The sequence below is a fragment of the Crinia signifera genome, chromosome 2 (genome assembly GCF_055691185.1).
Source record: "Crinia signifera chromosome 2, ASM5569118v1, whole genome shotgun sequence".
NCBI classification, from domain to species: domain Eukaryota; kingdom Metazoa; phylum Chordata; class Amphibia; order Anura; family Myobatrachidae; genus Crinia; species Crinia signifera.
In genome coordinates this window covers 393,246,378-393,268,022 of record NC_139218.1, presented here as the reverse complement: position 1 = coordinate 393,268,022, position 21,645 = coordinate 393,246,378, and the positions used below count along the sequence as shown (strand labels likewise).

At 50.5% G+C, this 21,645-nt stretch overlaps 1 protein-coding gene across 1 annotated transcript; it reads right to left on the bottom strand.

The window, feature by feature from the left end:
- Window positions 1-893: 893 nt before the first annotated feature.
- Window positions 894-21,220, bottom strand: DNAJB13 (DnaJ heat shock protein family (Hsp40) member B13). Its single transcript, XM_083170468.1, has 8 exons — window positions 21,016-21,220; window positions 20,544-20,647; window positions 11,637-11,798; window positions 7,218-7,375; window positions 6,808-6,921; window positions 4,457-4,570; window positions 4,020-4,096; window positions 894-1,488 (listed from the first exon to the last, which is right to left on the bottom strand). The coding sequence occupies exons 1-8, from the start codon at window positions 21,081-21,083 to the stop codon at window positions 1,335-1,337; spliced, it is 951 nt and encodes a 316-aa protein (XP_083026594.1). The 5' UTR covers window positions 21,084-21,220; the 3' UTR covers window positions 894-1,334.
- Between the last annotated feature and the right edge of the window lie 425 nt (window positions 21,221-21,645).

Below are 21,645 nucleotides of genomic sequence, written 5' to 3'. Positions count from 1 at the left end.
ATACATAGGTACCGAAAGTTCTGCTCCCTGCAACATCCTCCAGCATGACTGGTTTGGCAGTGGGTCAGTAATGGTGTGGGATGGCATTTCTTTGGGGTGGGCGCACAGCCCTCCATGTGCTCGCCAGAGGTAGCCTGACTGCCATTAGGTACCGAGATGAGATCCTCAGACCCCGTGTGAGACCATATGCTGGTGCGGTTGGCCCTGGGTTCCTCCTAAAGTAAGACAATGCTAGACCTCATGTGGCTGGAGTGTGTCAGCAGTTCCTGCAAGACGAAGGCATTGATGCTATGGACTGGCCCGCCCGTTCCCCAGCCCTGAATCCAATTGAGCACATCTGGGACATCATATCTCGCTCCATCCACTAACGCCACGTTGCACCACAGACTGTCCAGGAGTTGGCGGATGCTTTGGTCTGGGAGGAGATCCTTCAGGAGACCATCCGTCACCTCATCAGGAGCATGCTCAGGCATTGTAGGGAGGCACGTGGAGGCCACACACACTACTGAGCCTCATTCTGACTTGTTTTAAGGACATTACATCAAAGTTGGATCAGCCTGTAGTGTGTTTATCCACTTTAATTTTGAGGGTGACTCCAAATCCAGACCTCCATGGGTTAATAAATTTGATTTCCATTGATCGTTTTTATGTGATTTTGATGTCCTCAAATTCAACTATGTAAAGAACAAAGTATTTATTAAGAATATTTCATTCATTCAGATCTAGGATGTGTTATGTTAGTGTTCCCTTTATTTTTTTGAGCAGTGTATATCAGCCAGTCAATTGATCGGCCAATATATCTGCCAGTGTGTACCCAGCATAAGTGTGCCCTGAGGACCGAGGTTGGGAATGGTTATTACAGGACCCCTGTAATTATAAGTAGAAGTGCGGGATGATTGTAATACACTTGTTTATTGAACTAGATTATGAAAATATACAAGTAGGGTCTAACCCAGTGGTAGCCAACCCTAGCCCTCGAGAGCTACCAACAGGTCACATTTTCCAGACAACCTAGCTGCTGCACAGCTGCACTCATTAATCACTGACACATTTTAAAAGATCCACAGATGGAGCTAATTAGCTCACGTGATTCTGTGAGGAGACCTGCAAAACATGTACTGTTGGTAGCTCTCGAGGACTAGGGTTGGCTACCCCAGGTCTAACCTGACTGCAAGCAGGATACTTGGTATAAACTCCCTAGAATATGACCGGCGGTTGGTTGGAGTTCGGTTGACAGACATCTGGTACCCGTCAGTAAACACCACTTTACTGATAAGTCTCCTGTAGTGTAATGATATATCGGTAGTGTCCTGATAAGGATCGGTGTCGCGTTGTTAGGACAGGAGCGCTTTCTGCAGCAGCTGCTTCTTCTGGGGCGTCAGGTGCTCCGGGAACTGAATGTCGAACTGGATGATGAGGTCCCCCTTCCGATTGGGGTCTTTGGACAGCCGCATGCCCTCCCCAGGGACCACTTTACTGTACTTGGGGCTGTTGGCAGAAACAAATCAATGAGCTCCGTCTGTACTGGAGATTACATCTGGAATAATATTTATTGTGGCTGTAAGATTATATCAGAGTGTTTTATAGCTGGTATAAACAGGGACAGGGGCAATGTCCAACCGAGCTTGCAAAATGCAACCTAGCTTTGGCGTAGATCAGCGACGGCTAACCTTGACACTCCAGATGTTGTTGAACTACACATCCCAGCATGCCCTGCTACAGTTTCGCTATTTGGCCATGCTAAAACTGATGCAGGGCATGCTGGGATGTGTAGTTCAACAACAGCTGCAGTGTCAAGGTTAGCCATCACTGGCATAGATAGAGCCCTGTGTGCTCATACTATGCAGAGACCAACCGGGAATAAAATTCCAGGGACATTCCCGGGTTGGGACCCATTCACACATGCTTGGGACCCTTTCACACTGAACCCGGGATGACCCTGCATTTCTATGAGAATATCATTGAAAATGGCCTTTTTAAAGCCCACGAAGATGAGGTATTTAGGGAGAGGGGTAAAGGGAGAGAAGGAGGGTGGGCCTTTGCAGGCTTTCAGGGGTGTAATGAGTGCACCTGTGACCTGGGAAATGTCAGTGTGTAATAAGTACACCTGTGCACCTGCTGTGTGACCTGGTAAATGTGTCAGTGAGTAATGAGTACACCTGTGCACCTGCCAGGTGACCTGGAAAATGTGTCAGTGAGTAATGAGTACACCTGTGCACCTGCCAGGTGACCTGGAAAATGTGTCAGTGAGTAATGAGTACACCTGTGCACCTGCCAGGTGACCTGGAAAATGTGTCAGTGAGTAATGAGTACACCTGTGCACCTGCCAGGTGACCTGGGAAATGTGTCAGCGAGTAATGAGTACATCTGTGCTCCTGCTGGGTGGCCTGGGAAATGCGTGAGTGAGTAATGAGTACACCTGTGCACCTGCCGGGTGACCTGGGTAATGTGTCAGTGAGTAATGAGTACACCTGTGCACCTGCTGGGTGACCTGGGTAATGTGTCAGTGAGTAATGATTACTCCTGTGCACCTGCTGGGTGACCTGGGAAATGTGTTAGTGAGTAATGAGTACACCTGTGCGCCTGCCGAGTGACCTGGGAAATGTCAGTGAGTAATGAGTGCACCTGTGCTCCTGCTGGGTGACCTGGGTAATGTGTCAGTGAGTAATGATTACTCCTGTGCACCTGCTGGGTGACCTGGGAAATGTGTTAGTGAGTAATGAGTGCACCTGTGCACCTGCCGGGTGACCTGGTAAATGTGTTAGTGAGTAATGAGTACACCTGTGCACCTGCCGGGCGATCTGGTAAATGTGTCAGTGAGTGATGAGTACACCTGTGCACCTGCTGGGTGACCTAGAAATGTGTCAGTGAGTAGTGAGTACATCTGCGCTCCTGCTGGTGACCAGATAAATGTGTCCATGCGTAATGAGTACACCTGTGCACATGTGCAGAGGGAATCCAGGGTCTCAGACCCCAGAAGTCCAGGGACATCGCTGCATCGCAAAGGACAACTGTTATCGGAAGAGCTGTCCTGTGGTAGCCGGCTATGTGGGACAAAGAAGGGTTGCGGATGTTAGTACATCCCGCCCTAGGTGAGAGCAGGTGGAAACCGCCCATCAATACACGGCAAACATAGTTACTTAAAATTTTTTAAATGCAGTAAATTGTGTATGATATAGATTCGGACCTGTTTTAGTCCGTTATATGCGCCCAGGGTGTTTTCATATATTGTTCCTAATTTGACCCAGAAAACACGAACTGTCGGGGGTCCTTGAGGATGGAGTTTCAGAACCACCACTGTATTAGGTGACGAGGAAGGAGGGGGGGGGGGGTTGTTTCTATCACTAAAGCTGCGTTTCCATAGCAGGTCATCAATTTTATAGGAACTTTAAACTGGTTAAACTGGCACTGGTAGAAAGCTGTATACCGGCAGTCCAATCAGGGCTGGATGAAGCTGACCTAACTTGTGGGGTACCCCAATAAGCGGTTAATACCGTATGCTGGTGAGGTTATTAAAACGTATAAATACTATCAGAACCCCAAATATTACACATACTGTAGTGTCCTCCAATCGGGCTGCCTGGGTGATGGCCCTAATTGCCTTTTGATCGGGTCCAATCAAAAGGTGGGGTGCCTGTGATTGCTGCATCTGACTGGTCCTTCACCTCGCGGACCACAAATATGTTTGAGAAATGGCTGCACAACAGATCCTAGAGGGAGGAGCTAATAACCTGCGCCGGTAACGCATCGCTTCTCTACCTTGCATCAATCCTGGCCGCCAATATATCGGGACTATAAATAACATTCTGCTTATTTCCTTCATAACGGACTACACTATGATAGTAATGTCTTAATACGTGCAAATGTTGTAACTGGCATGCTATGCTTTGCTATTTGAGCTTTTTGCCAGTATGCTCCGGTCATTGTCTAAGAGCAGAGAAATGTGTTTTTAAACTGTTGACTTTAGTTCTTTAAATAGAAGGTCCTTCCCCTAGTACAGACTGACAGTAAATACTTACTGTACAATGTCATTAATTGGGATAGTCAATATTCTGTCGTCTAAGGTTTCAACTTCCACAGTGCAGCCAATCAGAGCCTGAAAAACATTGGAGACACCTCAGTAGGAAGCTCATCTGTCAGCTGTTGCCTCCTATTGGCTGCTTTGTGAAATTACATTGGAAAGTAAACAGTCGCAGCATACAAACAGATCATTACGGTTAAGCTCCTATCTGACAGGTGAAGATTTCTACAGGAGCTGTCAATCACTTCCAGCCTGATGACTGTAGGCTCATTTATGCTTCCACTCATATCTCCAGGCAGCCAATCAATTCACCAGGAACTAGTGACATCACGAGATGTAGGAGTGATTGGTTCCAAGTAAAGAAGGGCTGCGGTCTTATCAATGCTGGATCAGTCCACCACAAGTCTGGATTACACCCCTATATAACACTTTTACCTTCCCGAGCTCGATGTTGGCCGTGAAGATCAGGTCGTCCCCTTGTCGTACAAAGCGCGGGTGGGGTTTCTCCTTCACTATGAATACTATGTCTGCTGGGATGATGTTCGGACCCTACAAAAAGAACTGGTTCATGATTACAATAACACATATCACTTCCATACTGTATATCGCTGTATTCATTAAGGGTTCGTAAGTAAAATGCGGTTATGCTACGCGCTCGAGTCGTGCACAGTTTTTATTCTATTGTACATGGGGCCCAGATCCGGTGAACACAGAGTCGCAGCTGCGATTTAGACGCACAGCCTTGGAGATGTCTTGGGCCAGAGCAGGGGTGCTGAGAGGGAGGGGGGGGGGGGGGGGAACAGGTACAGTTTACCCGGGCCCGAGCCTGTCAGGGGGGCCCTGGTTTGGACACACAGGTTTTTTTTTTGTTTGGTGGCGCGTCTGAGTGCGCCGGAGTCAGATGTTCAGCGGCAGCATAGGGAGTGCGGATGTGGCCAGTGTGGGGGCAGCAGCATCACAGAGGTCCTTTTGTGTCGTTCCACTCTCTCTGACTCCAGGGCCTGCTGAGAGCCAGCCATGTGACTTGGGAGTTTACCGTGGCTCGGCGACAGGAGGATACTTAGGGTAGGTAGTCCCTGGGTGCCGGGAGGAACTGGGTCAGAGAGAGGCCACCTCCAGTGGGAGTACCACCCACTCTGCAGAATCCAGCCCACCCCGCTGCCCACATTCCCATCCCAGCCGCCACCAGCTACAGCAGGTGCCAGTGCCATGTCTCCAGCCCAGCAGTCCCAGACCTGGTTCCCCAGCCATGCCCAGGTCACTGTGTTCCAAGGTGGAGGTGGGTGGCTCGTTACTCTGTGTCTGCTGCCTCCCTACATGCTGCTGTGGCTGAGATACAACTCTGGAAGTCAGCATGTAACCCCTGGCAGAGCATGTACTGTAACTCCATGGCAACAAGCATGTTAACACCTGGCAAAGCATGTAACCTATGGCAGAGTATGTAACCCCTGGCAGAGCATGTAACCCATGTCAGAGCATGTAACCCCATGGCAACAAGCATGTTAATCCCTGGCAGAGCAAGTAACCCCAGGCAGAGAATGTTACTCCATGGCAATGAGCATGTTAACCCCTGGCAGAGCATGTTATCCCCTGGCAGAGCATGTAACCCCTGGCAGAGCAGGTTAATCCCATGGCAATGAGCATGTTAACCCCTGGCAGAGCATGTTATCCCCTGGCAGAGCATGTAACCCCTGGCAGAGCAGGGTAATCCCATGGCAACGAGCATGTTGACCGCCTAATATGCAATGAGCATTACGGTGTGTGGAATAATGTGTAATGGGCATTATGGCATGTAGTATAATATGTAATAGATATTATTGTGTATGGCATAATGTGTACTTCCCACTCTGGTGTGTGGCATAACGTGTAGTGAGCATTATGGCATGTGGTATAATATGTAATGGGTGTGTGACATGTGTAATAGGCATTACGGTGTACATTTTTGTCCCTGTATCCATCTTGGAAGCAGTGGCGTAACAAGGGTCCGCAGAGGGGAGCGCCGTTCGTGGGGGCCCCAGGAAGTTGTTGTACCGGGGCCCAGGATTTCTCTTGCTGGCCCTGGGCCAGAGACAGATAGGGATCCAAGAGTCCGCACAGAGATGGTTTGTGTTTTGGATGCGTTGCGGGCGGTTGCAAACTGGAGGCCATACTGGTTGAAGATTCGATGGTATGTGTAAGGATACCAAACGGTATATAAGCGTCTGCAGATACGGAACTTACATAAAGTCATAGAAGCAAGACTGGTGCAAGACACACACAAGGACACCTCAGTGTCCGTACATAAGGTCAGGAGCATGGAACATAACATAATGACGTGAACGGTCCCCTACACACGGGCTGCATGAGGCTGAGGAGTTGGTTGTGTACTGTACAGAATCTAGTGATGTTCTCTGGGGTGGAAGCAGCAGAATTGAGAGATGGCCTGAATGTGGGGAGTGAGGGGAGAGCGGAGTGGAGGATGACACAGAGGAAGTGGAATTGGGGGAGAGATGAGAGTAAATGTTAGCGGGTAGAAAGGAAGGACGTGTGGTGGAGACAGGCAATCCTTTTATATGCTTGTAGGCATAGTGGCGGAGGAGAGAGACAGGGCGGAGAGTCTGGGTCATGTGATGATGGGTGAGACCAGGGCCTGGGGGAAGGAAGAGGTCAGAGAGACAATGACGGGGGGGAGACTAGTGAGTAAGAAAGGGGCCCCCGGGACTCCCCACAACAATGTGGATATACGGAGGGAAGCTACAACTTGCACCTGGCAGATGAAATGCTCAATGTCCTTATATTGTTCTCACCTGGTCGCCCTCATTAGGGAAGGTGATTCTGGTCCCCGGCTTCCAGCCAGCGCTTACATCTATAGACAGGATCTTATCTCGTATGCTGGATGTGTGTCCGTCCTCGTTCATCACCTGAAGGGTCACAGAGATTAGTAGCCTGGATTAGTAGCCTGGATTCAGCCCCCCCCCCCCATAATATGTGATCTATATATATATGGGGATTGGACTTGTGGGACCGCCCATGTTCTACGGCATAATTACATGATGTCTGTATGTGTGTATTTAGAGGTACCTGGGTACTGTAGGAACAGGGTGGGGCTTACATAGGAGGCGTGGCCACAGATCGTGCAGCTCTGAGCTCTAATTACAGCACCTCAGCCCAACATTCGCCCTGGGTGTCACTAAGTCACCTATAGATTCTCTCTTACCCTGCGTGAAATCTTGATCTTCTTTGTGCAACCAAAATATAAGTCCTCCAATGAGAGGTAGAGATCTCTGGCAATTGGTGGGTCCTGTTTCTTCTCCCCTCTCCCCCGCAGACCTCCAAACCCTGTGTTCACCTCAGAGCCATCCGGCGTGAAAAAGTCTTAAGTGGGGAAAAATAATAATAAATATAAAGAGGTTACAGTTCAGTAACTGCTGCACAATTCCCACTGGTGACAACCCGCTAAGCAGTACTGCACTGTGCAGTACTGGACTATCCTCACTGGGGCCGATTCAGGGCCGAATTCATCCCCTTGTCCAATGGTGGGGGGTTTGTACATGTGCAAACCCCGATCGGGAGGTCCGAGGACAGGCAGGGGGTGGCTGCAGGGTAACACCCAGCGTTATATGGGGTGGGCGGGATGCTGACATCACATGGCGCCAGTGCCCGCCCCCTTTTCTGCGATCTGCCGCTGGAATAAAAGTTAATTTAGATGGACTTTTATTACCGAAGGGGAGAGAAATCATTCGATGGTGTGCGACCGATGTTAGGGAACACATCCCCCACATGCTATCGATGGCGGTGGGGGGCAGCACTGACCTGTTCGCTAGGTCGCAGGTATACGCAGCTTAGCAAACAGGTCTGAATCAGGCCCTTTGCACTGGTGGTATGCAGTCACATTGCTGACATTCAGAACATCGACATGGTGTTGACATTGCCAGAATGTCAACAACTAATTTCAGGGTTCGGTTTAGGGATAGAATAAGACAGAAAATCCTGTTGGCAACATTCGGTATAAATGTCCCATGTCCACAAATATATCAGATCTGTCCGTCAGCCCCCGGGTGTTACCAGCTGCCTGCACCAATCATATCCCGTCCTCCATGTGTCCCTGCACCAATCATATCCCGTCCTCCATGTGTCCCTGCACCAATCATATCCCGTCCTCAGTGTCCCTGCACCAATCATATCCCGTCCTCAGTGTCCCTGCACCAATCATATCCCGTCCTCCATGTGTCCCTGCACCAATCATATCCCGTCCTCGTTGTGTCCCTGCACCAATCATATCCCGTCCTCAGTGTCCCTGCACCAATCATATCCCGTCCTCAGTGTCCCTGCACCAATCATATCCCGTCCTCAGTGTCCCTGCACCAATCATATCCCGTCCTCCATGTGTCCCTGCACCAATCATATCCCGTCCTCGTTGTGTCCCTGCACCAATCATATCCCGTCCTCAGTGTCCCTGCACCAATCATATCCCGTCCTCAGTGTCCCTGCACCAATCATATCCCGTCCTCATTGTCCCTGCATTTACCGCCCCCGTTGTGTCCCTGCATTTACCGTCCCCGTTGTGTCCCTGCATTTACCGTCCCCGTTGTGTCCCTGCATTTACCGCCCCCGTTGCGTCCCTGCATTTACCGTCCCCCGTTGTGTCCCTGCATTTACCGCCCCCGTTGTGTCCCTGCATTTACCGTCCCCGTTGTGTCCCTGCATTTACCGCCCCCGTTGTGTCCCTGCATTTACCGTCCCCCGTTGTGTCCCTGCATTTACCGCCCCCGTTGTGTCCCTGCATTTACCGTCCCCGTTGTGTCACTGCATTTACCGCCCCCCGTTGTGTCCCTGCATTTACCGTCCCCGTTGGGTCACTGCATTTACCGCCCCCCGTTGTGTCACTGCATTTACCGTCCCCGTTGTGTCACTGCATTTACCGTCCCCGTTGTGTCCCTGCATTTACCGCCCCCCGTTGTGTCCCTGCATTTACCGCCCCCCGTTGTGTCCCTGCATTTACCGTCCCCCGTTGTGTCCCTGCATTTACCGCCCCCGTTGTGACCCTGCATTTACCGTCCCCGTTGTGTCCCTGCATTTACCGTCCCCCGTTGTGTCCCTGCATTTACCGCCCCCGTTGTGTCCCTGCATTTACCGTCCCCCGTTGTGTCCCTGCATTTACCGCCCCCGTTGTGTTCCTGCATTTACCGTCCCCGTTGTGTTCCTGCATTTACCGCCCCCGTTGTGTCCCTGCATTTACCGCCCCCGTTGTGTCCCTGCATTTACCGCCCCCCGTTGTGTCCCTGCATTTACCACCCCCCGTTGGGTCCCTGCATTTACCGTCCTCGATGTGTCCCTGCATTTACCGCCCCCGTTGTGTCCCTGCATTTACCGTCCCCGTTGTGTCCCTGCATTTACCGCCCCCCGTTGTGTCCCTGCATTTACCGCCCCCCGTTGGGTCCCTGCATTTACCGTCCTCGATGTGTCCCTGCATATACCGCCCCCGTTGTATCCCTGCATTTACCGTCCCCGTTGTGTCCCTGCATTTACCGTCCCCGTTGTGTCACTGTATTTACCGTCCCCGTTGCGTCCCTGCATTTACCGTCCCCGTTGTGTCCCTGCATTTACCGTCCCCGTTGTGTCCCTGCATTTACCGCCCCCGTTGCGTCCCTGCATTTACCGCCCCCGTTGTGTCCCTGCATTTACCGTCCCCGTTGCGTCCCTGCATTTACCGCCCCCGTTGTGTCCCTGCATTTACCGTCCCCGTTGTGTCCCTCCATTTACCGCCCCCGTTGTGTCCCTCCATTTACCGCCCCCGTTGTGTCCCTGCATTTACCGCCCCCGTTGTGTCCCTGAAATTACCGCCCCCCGTTGTGTCCCTGCATTTACCGCCCCCCGTTGTGTCCCTGCATTTACCGCCCCCGTTGTGTCCCTGCATTTACCGCCCCCCGTTGTGTCCCTGCATTTACCGCCCCCGTTGTGTCCCTGCATTTACCGCCCCCGTTGTGTCCCTGCATTTACCGCCCCCCGTTGTGTCCCTGCATTTACCGCCCCCCGTTGTGTCCCTGCATTTACCGCCCCCCGTTGTGTCCCTGCATTTACCGTCCTCGTTGTGTCCCTGCATTTACCGTCCCCGTTGTGTCCCTGCATTTACCGCCCCCGTTGTGTCCCTGCATTTACCGTCCTCGTTGTGTCCCTGCATTTACCGTCCCCGTTGTGTCCCTGCATTTACCGCCCCCGTTGTGTCCCTGCATTTACCGTCCCCGTTGTGTCCCTGCATTTACCGCCCCCGTTGTGTCCCTGCATTTACCGCCCCCGTTGTGTCCCTGCATTTACCGTCCCCGTTGTGTCCCTGCATTTACCGTCCCCGTTGTGTCCCTGCATTTACCGTCCCCGTTGTGTCCCTGCATTTACCGCCCCCGTTGCGTCACTGCATTTACCGCCCCCGTTGCGTCACTGCATTTACCGTCCCCGTTGCGTCCCTGCATTTACCGTCCCCGTTGCGTCCCTGCATTTACCGTCCCCGTTGCGTCCCTGCATTTACCGCCCCCGTTGTGTCACTGCATTTACCGCCCCCGTTGTGTCACTGCATTTACCGCCCCCGTTGTGTCCCTGCATTTACCGTCCCCCGTTGTGTCCCTGCATTTACCGGCCCCGTTGTGTCCCTGCATTTACCGTCCCCGTTGTGTCCCTGCATTTACCGCCCCCCGTTGTGTCCCTGCATTTACCGCCCCCGTTGTGTCCCTGCATTTACCGCCCCCGTTGTGTCCCTGCATTTACCGCCCCCCGTTGTGTCCCTGCATTTACCGCCCCCGTTGTGTCCCTGCATTTACCGCCCCCGTTGTGTCCCTGCATTTACCGCCCCCCGTTGTGTCCCTGCATTTACCGCCCCCCGTTGGGTCCCTGCATTTACCGTCCTCGATGTGTCCCTGCATTTACCGTCCCCGTTGCGTCCCTGCATTTACCGTCCCCGTTGTGTCACTGCATTTACCGTCCCCGTTGTGTCCCTGCATTTACCGTCCCTGTTGTGTCCCTGCATTTACCGCCCCCGTTGTGTCCCTGCATTTACCGTCCTCGATGTGTCCCTGCATTTACCGTCCCCGTTGCGTCCCTGCATTTACCGTCCCCGTTGTGTCACTGCATTTACCGCCCCCGTTGTGTCCCTGCATTTACCGCCCCCGTTGTGTCCCTGCATTTACCGTCCCCGTTGTGTCCCTGCATTTACCGTCCCCGTTGTGTCCCTGCATTTACCGCCCCCGTTGCGTCACTGTGTCAATAGAATTGTTTGAATAAAGATGCAATAACCTGAATGAAGAGACGTGATACGGGCAGGAGACAGAAAGGACAATACAAGAGCTATAAGTCAGCATGGTGGAGTAACAGTGAGACTATGATAGAGACGTCCCTATGAATAATCAACAATTTAAAACAAATATCAGCATTTGAGCTGGTGCCGACTCAGCGGTAGAAGGTTCCGCACTATAACCAGCAGGAAGTATGTGGATGAACTCATTATCGCTGTTTTTGTTAGAAATCTTCTGTATGGTGAAAGTATGTTTCTAGACCTATATGTGACCCCATCAATGCGCGTCATCCTCACCTCTATTCCGTGTCACCGCAACGGTCTTATAAAACGTGTTTGGCTTCGATCTCTTACCTGCAAATGGGTTATCCCCACCGAAAAACTCTTTAAAGGTCTTGTCGGGATTCCCATGGTACACGTAGGCAGATGTCCAGGCGTCCTCGCCACCAAACTCAGCAGGGATTCCACCTTTCAGACCCTCTTCTCCAAATTTGTCATAGGTGGCCTTCTTCCTGACTGTAGGGGGCACACAGTGATCAGTGCGGGGGGGACCGAAAGATGTAACAACTGAAATAATGCCATGTTCCCAACAGAGAAAGTACATCATGCCTGCTTATTACATCAAACCCCATATATAACTGTGGAATGTTTAGTAATCTTTAGTGAAACACACACAAGGAACAATACAAAAAAAGTTTTTAAAACCATTGTTTTACCCTAAGAGATGATTATTCAAGTAAAAATTCACAAAAGGTCAAATTGCAGTTGACATTTACTGCTCACATTTATTACGTTTACTTTGCTGAGTGAGAAGAAAATAAATCTAGCAGTCAATAGATGCAAACGAGAAATCCAGTATTGCAGGCAGAAACGTTGGTATCCATGTTTGCAAAACTTCCCAAAATATATTGCTACTGATTTTATATAGAAATATCTTGCAGCAAACATTTAAGCGTAGATCAGTCCGTATTTGGTACTAGACACTCCCTTTGGGTGGTGCATGACACGCCCCCTCTATGGTGCACCACACTTCCTGCACCGCATTCTAATGCAGACTACAATCTCTCTGTAACTAGTTTACAAAAGTAGTGCTGTGCTTTGTGGCCCCAGAAATAGTCACCACAGAAGTGGCAGCCGCTGTCTCCTGCAGCATCCCCTGCTTCCCTGGCGCTGCTGCTTCTGGCTTCGGCTGTTTGCGGCAGCTCAGGGAAGTTCAGGGCTGCACGGAGGTGCTGGAGAGCGCTCGGTTGATTGGGTGCTTGGGCATCCGAATACATGAACATACGAACGACCGAGCACCCCTGAGCGGCCCCGAGCTTCCACAAGTGGCGACGGGGAGGATCGGCTGTGTGGACCATTGGGGGTATGGATCATAGGATAGACAGCAACTAGGTCAACAATCATTAGGTCAACAACACTAGGTCGACATGCATGAAGGTCGACATGATTGAAGGTCAACATGCAGGAAGGCCGACAGGGTCATTAGGTCGACACTGGCGAAGGTTGACAGTCAAAATGTCGACATGGGGTTTTTCAATTTTTTTTTATCCCGAATGTCGACATGGACACTGAAACGTAGCCCCGTGTCCCCTCGCATGGCTCGCTACTCTATTTTATTCTCCCACAATGCCGTAGTGGACGGTAGGGCATGATATACCGCCTGTCGGTTCCCAAAAAATGCGAAAAACCCCATGTCGACCATTTGACTGTCGACCTAACCCATGTCGACCTTCCTGCATGTCGACCGTCATTATTTATTTCTTATATAGCGCATACATATTCTGCAGCGCTTTACAGAGAGTACGTGAACACTCACATCAGTCATGTCGACCTAATACTTGTAGACTGATACCCCTTTCACACCAGCCTAAATTCCCCGGTTGGGTCCGGGAACAACCCGGGACTAAAGCTGGTGTGAAAGGTTCTAGGGTCAAATTCCCGGATAAAATTGCCGGCAATTCAACCCTGCTAGGTAGCAGGGTTTCTCCCGGGTCCTTCCAGGGTTACTGGCTGGTGTGAAAGGTGCAGTGACAAGTGTGTGAGTTGGGGGGGCGGCTGGTGCTGCCAAATGGTGGTGTGCCAGTGGTGCATCACTGGAGGGACCTCTGGCGCACACTTGCTCATCGGTGGTATGCCCGGAAGAGGCCGCTCCTGGCACGCAGCTCAGCCAGGAATATTCCGGGCGTACCGCCTAGATGGTTAGTAAGGTGCAGGGTTACCAGAAACAGCAGCCGTGTATCACATACACATAAAGGGCCTGAGGGGGACGCTGCAGCCTCAGTGGGTGCTATTCTGCCGGGATCACATATGTAACCACAGCATTGTGTGACTCTTTACAAGCTGAACTGCTGTTTTTTAGTCTTACACAACCATCGGTCGCACCATGGAAACCTTACACAGCCCCATGCGAAGGGTAATTCTCCATAAGGGTATGGCCTCCGATGTGAGATAAATGTATGATCTGACTGTTATGTAACAATCAGTGTTATATAATTACTGTTCCTATCTGTTGGGAACGTAGCATTATGTTACTCCTTAGTTATGTACATTCTGTGCTTGTTTCTTTCAGTTTATCATATGTGGTGACAGCATCTGGGACGGACCCATTGTTCCCTATTACTCCCTGTCCTGTTCCTGTAAGTGTATCCTTATCCACGGTTACATGCGGAGTACAGGGACTGGGAGAGAACATTGCTAGACAATAAAAACTGCTTGGAAATTTGGTAACGGAAATAAAATCATTAGACTTGCAGCAGAAAGAGGGGTATAACTGGCAGTACAGCAGGAAGAGGGGTATAACGGGGTATAACTGGGCAGTACAGCAGGAAGAGGGGTATAACTGGGCAGTACAGCAGGAAGAGGGGTATAACGGGGTATAACTGGGCAGTACAGCAGGAAGAGGGGTATAACGGGGTATAACTGGCAGTACAGCAGGAAGAGGGGTATAACTGGGCAGTACAGCAGGAAGAGGGGTATAACTGGCAGTACAGCAGGAAGAGGGGTATAACGGGGTATAACTGGGCAGTACAGCAGGAAGAGGGGTATAACGGGGTATAACTGGCAGTACAGCAGGAAGAGGGGTATAACGGGGTATAACTGGCAGTACAGCAGGAAGAGGGGTATAACGGGGTATAACTGCCAATACAGCAGGAAGAGGGGTATAACGGGGTATAACTGGCAGTACAGCAGGAAGAGGGGTATAACTGGGCAGTACAGCAGGAAGAGGGGTATAACGGGGTATAACAGGGTATAACTGGCAGTACAGCAGGAAGAGGGGTATACCGGGGTATAACTGGGCAGTACAGCAGGAAGAGGGGTATAACGGGGTATAACTGGCAGTAAAGCAGGAAGAGGGGTATAACGGGGTAAAACTGGCAGTACAGCAGGAAGAGGGGTATAACGGGGTATAACTGGCAGTACAGCAGGAAGAGGGGTATAACGGGGTATAACTGGCAATACAGCAAGAAGAGGGGTATAACGGGGTATAACTGGCAGTACAGCAGGAAGAGGGGTATAACTGGGCAGTACAGCAGGAAGAGGGGTATAACGGGGTATAACAGGGTATAACTGGCAGTACAGCAGGAAGAGGGGTATAACGGGGTATAACTGGCAGTACAGCAGGAAGAGGGGTATAACAGGTACAACTGGCAGTACAGCAGGAAGAGGGGTATAACATGGGTATAACTGGCAGTACAGCTGGCAGTACAGCAGGAAGAGGGGTATAACAGGGGTATAACTGGGCAGTACAGCAGGAAGAGGGGTATAACTGGCAGTACAGCAAGAAGAGGGGTATAACAGGGGGTATAACTGGCAGTACAGCAGGAAGAGGGGTATAACATGGGTATAACTGGCAGTAAAGGAGGAAGAGGGGAATAACAGGGGGTATAACTGGCAGAACAGCAGGAAGAGGGGTATAACGGGGTATAACTGGCAGTACAGCAGGAAGAGGGGTAAAACAGGGGGGTATAACTGGCAGTACAGCAGGAAGAGGGGTATAACAGGGGTATAACTGGCAGTACAGCAGGAAGAGGGGTATAACTGGCAGTACAGCAGGAAGAGGGGTATAATGGGGTATAACTGGCAGTACAGCAGGAAGAGGGGTAAAACAGGGGAGTTTAACTGGGCAGTACAGCAGGAAGAGGGGTATAACAGGGGTACAACTGGCAGTACAGCAGGAAGAGGGGTATAACTGGGCAGCACAGCAGGAAGATGGGTATAACAGGGGGTATATCGGGGCAGTACAGCAGGAAGATGGGTATAACAGGGGGTATATATAGGCAGTACAGCAGGAAGAGAGGTATAACAGGGGGTATATGTGGGCAGTACAGCAGGAAGATGGGTATAGCAGGGGGTATATATGGGCAGTACAGCAGGAAGATGGGTATAGCAGGGGGTATAACTGGGCAGTACAGCAGTAAGGGGGGTATAACTGGGCAGTACAGCAGGAAGATGGGTATAGCAGGGGGTATATCTGGCAGTACAGCAGAAAGATGGGTATAACAGGGGGTATATCTGAGAAGTACAGCAGGAAGATGGGTATAACAGGGGGGTATATCTGGCAGTACAGCAGGAAGATGGGTATAACAGGGGGTATATCTGGCAGTACAGCAGGAAGATGGGTATAACAGGGGGTATATCTGGCAGTACAGCAGGAAGATGGGTATAACAGGGGGTATATCTGAGAAGTACAGCAGGAAGATGGGTATAACAGGGGGTATATCTGGCAGTACAGCAGGAAGATGGGTATAACAGGGGGTATATCTGGCAGTACAGCAGGAAGAGGGGTATAACAGGGGGTATATCTGGCAGTACAGCAGGAAGATGGGTATAACAGGGGGTATATCTGGCAGTACAGCAGGAAGATGGGTATAACAGGGGGTATATCTGAGAAGTACAGCAGGAAGATGGGTATAACAGGGGGTATATCTGGCAGTACAGCAGGAAGAGGGGTATAACAGGGGGTATATCTGGCAGTACAGCAGGAAGAGGGGTATAACAGGGGTATATCTGAGAAGTACAGCAGGAAGATGGGTATAACAGGGTGTATATCTGGCAGTACAGCAGGAAGATGGGTATAACAGGGGGTATATCTGGCAGTACAGCAGGAAGAGGGGTATAACAGGGGGTATATCTGGCAGTACAGCAGGAAGATGGGTATAACAGGGGGTATATCTGGCAGTACAGCAGGAAGATGGGTATAACAGGGGGTATATCTGGCAGTACAGCAGGAAGATGGGTATAACAGGGGGTATATCTGAGAAGTACAGCAGGAAGATGGGTATAACAGGGGGTATATCTGGCAGTACAGCAGGAAGATGTGTATAACAGGGGGTATATCTGGCAGTACAGCAGGAAGAGGGGTATAACAGGGGGTATATCTGGCAGTTCAGCAGGAAGATGGGTATAACAGGGGGTATATCTGGCAGTACAGCAGGAAGATGGGTATAACAGGGGGTATATCTGAGAAGTACAGCAGGAAGATGGGTATAACAGGGGGTATATCTGGCAGTATAGCAGGAAGAGGGGTATAACAGGGGGTATATCTGGCAGTACAGCAGGAAGATGGGTATAACAGGGGGTATATCTGGCAGAACAGCAGGAAGATGGGTATAACAGGGGGTATATCTGGCAGTACAGCAGGAAGATGGGTATAACAGGGGGTATATCTGAGAAGTACAGCAGGAAGATGGGTATAACAGGGGGTATATCTGGCAGTACAGCAGGAAGATGTGTATAACAGGGGGTATATCTGGCAGTACAGCAGGAAGAGGGGTATAACAGGGGGTATATCTGGCAGTACAGCAGGAAGATGGGTATAACAGGGGTTATATCTGGCAGTACAGCAGGAAGATGGGTATAACAGGGGGTATATCTGAGAAGTACAGCAGGAAGATGGGTATAACAGGGGGTATATCTGGCAGTACAGCAGGAAGAGGGGTATAACAGGGGGTATATCTGGCAGTACAGCAGGAAGAGGGGTATAACAGGGGGTATATCTGAGAAGTACAGCAGGAAGATGGGTATAACAGGGGGTATATCTGGCAGTACAGCAGGAAAATGGGTATAACAGGGGGTATATCTGGCAGTACAGCAGGAAGATGGGTATAACAGGGAGTATATCTGGCAGTACAGCAGGAAGATGGGTATAACAGGGGGTATATCTGGCAGTACAGCAGGAAGATGGGTATAACAAAGGGTATATCTGGCAGTACAGCAAGAAGATGTGTATAACAGGGGGTATATCTGGCAGTACAGCAAGAAGATGTGTATAACAGGGGGTATATCTGGCAGTACAGCAGGAAGAGGGGTATAACAGGGGGTATATCTGGCAGTACAGCAGGAAGATGGGTATAACAGGGGGTATATCTGGCAGTACAGCAGGAAGATGGGTATAACAGGGGGTATATCTGAGAAGTACAGCAGGAAGATGGGTATAACAGGGGGTATATCTGGCAGTACAGCAGGAAGAGGGGTATAACAGGGGGTATATCTGGCAGTACAGCAGGAAGATGGGTATAACAGGGGGTATATCTGGCAGTACAGCAGGAAGATGGGTATAACAGGGGGTATATCTGGCAGTACAGCAGGAAGATGGGTATAACAGGGGGTATATCTGAGAAGTACAGCAGGAAGATGGGTATAACAGGGGGTATATCTGGCAGTACAGCAGGAAGATGTGTATAACAGGGGGTATATCTGGCAGTACAGCAGGAAGAGGGGTATAACAGGGGGTATATCTGGCAGTACAGCAGGAAGATGGGTATAACAGGGGTTATATCTGGCAGTACAGCAGGAAGATGGGTATAACAGGGGGTATATCTGAGAAGTACAGCAGGAAGATGGGTATAACAGGGGGTATATCTGGCAGTACAGCAGGAAGAGGGGTATAACAGGGGGTATATCTGGCAGTACAGCAGGAAGAGGGGTATAACAGGGGGTATATCTGAGAAGTACAGCAGGAAGATGGGTATAACAGGGGGTATATCTGGCAGTACAGCAGGAAGATGGGTATAACAGGGGGTATATCTGGCAGTACAGCAGGAAGAGGGGTATAACAGGGGGTATATCTGGCAGTACAGCAGGAAGATGGGTATAACAGGGGGTCTATCTGAGAAGTACAGCAGGAAGATGGGTATAACAGGGGGTATATCTGGCAGTACAGCAGGAAGATGGGTATAACAGGGGGTATATCTGGCAGTACAGCAGGAAGATGGGTATAACAGGGGGTATATCTGGCAGTACAGCAAGAAGATGGGTATAACAGGGGGTATATCTGAGAAGTACAGCAGGAAGATGGGTATAACAGGGGGTATATCTGGCAGTACAGCAGGAAGATGGGTATAACAGGGGGTATATCTGGCAGTACAGCAGGAAAATGGGTATAACAGGGGGTATATCTGGCAGTACAGCAGGAAGATGGGTATAACAGGGGGTATATCTGAGAAGTACAGCAGGAAGATGGGTATAACAGGGGGTATATCTGGCAGTACAGCAGGAAGATGGGTATAACAGGGGGTATATCTGAGAAGTACAGCAGGAAGATGGGTATAACAGGGGGTATATCTGGCAGTACAGCAGGAAGAGGGGTATAACAGGGGGTATATCTGAGAAGTACAGCAGGAAGATGGGTATAACAGGGGGTATATCTGGCAGTACAGCAGGAAGAGGGGTATAACAGGGGGTATATCTGAGAAGTACAGCAGGAAGATGGGTATAACAGGGGGTATATCTGGCAGTACAGCAGGAAGAGGGGTATATCTGAGAAGTACAGCAGGAAGATGGGTATAACAGGGGGTATATCTGGCAGTACAGCAGGAAGAGGGGTATAACAGGGGGTATATCTGAGAAGTACAGCAGGAAGATGGGTATAACAGGGGGTATATCTGGCAGTACAGCAGGAAGAGGGGTATAACAGGGGGTATATCTGAGAAGTACAGCAGGAAGATGAGTATAACAGGGGGTATATCTGGCAGTACAGCAGGAAGAGGGGTATATCTGAGAAGTACAGCAGGAAGATGGGTATAACAGGGGGTATATCTGGCAGTACAGCAGGAAGATGGGTATAATAGGGGGTATATCTGGCAGTACAGCAGGAAGAGGGGTATAACAGGGGGTATATCTGGCAGTACAGCAGGAAGATGGGTATAACAGGGGGTCTATCTGAGAAGTACAGCAGGAAGATGGGTATAACAGGGGGTATATCTGGCAGTACAGCAGGAAGATGGGTATAACACGGGGTATATCTGGCAGTACAGCAGGAAGATGGGTATAACACGGGGTATATCTGGCAGTACAGCAAGAAGATGGGTATAACAGGGAGAAATCTGAGAAGTACAGCAGGAAGATGGGTATAACAGGGGGTATATCTGGCAGTACAGCAGGAAGATGGGTATAACACAGGGGGTATATCTGGCAGTACAGCAGGAAAAGGGGTATAACACGGGGTATATCTGGCAGTACAGCAGGAAGATGGGTATAACAGGGGGTATATCTGAGAAGTACAGCAGGAAGATGGGTATAACAGGGGGTATATCTGGCAGTACAGCAGGAAGATGGGTATAACAGGGGGTATATCTGAGAAGTACAGCAGGAAGATGGGTATAACAGGGGGTATATCTGGCAGTACAGCAGGAAGAGGGGTATAACAGGGGGTATATCTGAGAAGTACAGCAGGAAGATGGGTATAACAGGGGGTATATCTGGCAGTACAGCAGGAAGAGGGGTATATCTGAGAAGTACAGCAGGAAGATGGGTATAACAGGGGGTATATCTGGCAGTACAGCAGGAAGAGGGGTATAACAGGGGGTATATCTGAGAAGTACAGCAGGAAGATGGGTATAACAGGGGGTATATCTGGCAGTACAGCAGGAAGAGGGGTATAACAGGGGGTATATCTGAGAAGTACAGCAGGAAGATGGGTATAACAGGGGGTATATCTGGCAGTACAGCAGGAAGAGGGGTATATCTGAGAAGTACAGCAGGAAGATGGGTATAACAGGGGGTATATCTGGGAGTACAGCAGGAAGAGGGGTATAACAGGGGGTATATCTGGCAGTACAGCAGGAAGAGGGGTATAACAGGGGGTATATCTGGCAGTACAGCAGGAAGAGGGGTATAACAGGGGGTATATCTGGCAGTACAGCAGGAAGAGGGGTATAACAGGGGGTATATCTGAGAAGTACAGCAGGAAGAGGGACATATCTTGGAATAACTGGGCATTACAGCAGAACACATAAGGAAAGTGGCACCGGTGGGACTTACGGTCACTCAGGACGTCGTACGCCTCCGCAATCTGCCTGAAGCGGTGGGGGGCAGAGGGCTCTTTGTTTTTCAAAGGATGATATTTCAGCGCCAACTTCCGGTATCTAAATCAGAGTAAAATAATGACAATTGCTGGGAAAACAACCAGAACATAAACGGGAAAATACAGATACACAGAATTCCCATATGGGACTACAAACCTCAGCATGCCCAGTCAGCCTTTGCTGTGGGATAAGACTCAGCATGCCCAGCCAGCTACTGCTGTTGGACTACAAGTCTCAGCATGCCCTGCCAGCTACTGCTGTTGGACTACAAGACTCAGCATGCCCTGACAGCTACTGCTGTTGGACTACAAGACTCAGCATGCCCTGCCAGCTACTGCTGTTGGACTACAAGCCTTAGCATGCCCGGTCTCTGCAGTGACACAGCGCCGGTGACCTCCCCCTCTGTGGCCGGTAATGGGGATACTTACGCCCGCTTTATGTCGGCCTGGCCGGCGCTGGGGGTGATCTCCAGCACCGAGTAGTAATCCTGCCCCATGCCGGTCTCCGGGCCGCGCCGCTGCGTTGCTAGGGTCGCACTGTGGCGTTGCTAGGGACGCCGAGCACTATGGGAGCGACAACAACCCGTCGCCATGGAGACCGCAGCGGGTGGAACTACCAATCCCGACGTGCTCTGCGCCGGTACGGTGTCTGAGCTGCTGTTCCCATTATTGCCACAAGGTGGCGGCAGCAATACATAAGTGCAACGCTATTCTACCACGTGATACCATACAGTCAAGCCTATGGCTATCAGGGCATGCCGGGATTTGTGGTTTTGCACTTGTGTGTGGAGGGTACCATTCTGGGACGGGATACGGTCACTAGGTCTACAAGCATTGGGTCGACATGCATGAAGGTCAACAGTCAAAAGGTCAACTTGGGGTTTTCACATTTCTTTAGCCCAAAGCATGGCTAGCGCATGCGGTGCTACATTTCAGTGTCCATGTCGACTGTGTCGAAATTTGGGACAGAATGTTATTTTTGTAAAAACCCCATTTCAACCTTTTGACTGTCAATCTTCCCCATGTCGACCTAATGACCCTGTCGACCTAACCCAGTGA

Excerpts from the sequence above, each read along its gene's own strand:
- DNAJB13 (XM_083170468.1), bottom strand. The coding sequence starts at position 21,083 with ATGGGGCAGGATTACTACTCGGTGCTGGAGATCACCCCCAGCGCCGGC. Across the intron at positions 20,648-21,015 it reads CAGGCCGACATAAAGCGGGC|ATACCGGAAGTTGGCGCTGA; the intron begins GTAAGTATCCCC and ends ACTCTGATTTAG. Across the intron at positions 7,376-11,636 it reads TGGGGATAACCCATTTGCAG|ACTTTTTCACGCCGGATGGC; the intron begins GTAAGAGATCGA and ends TCCCCACTTAAG.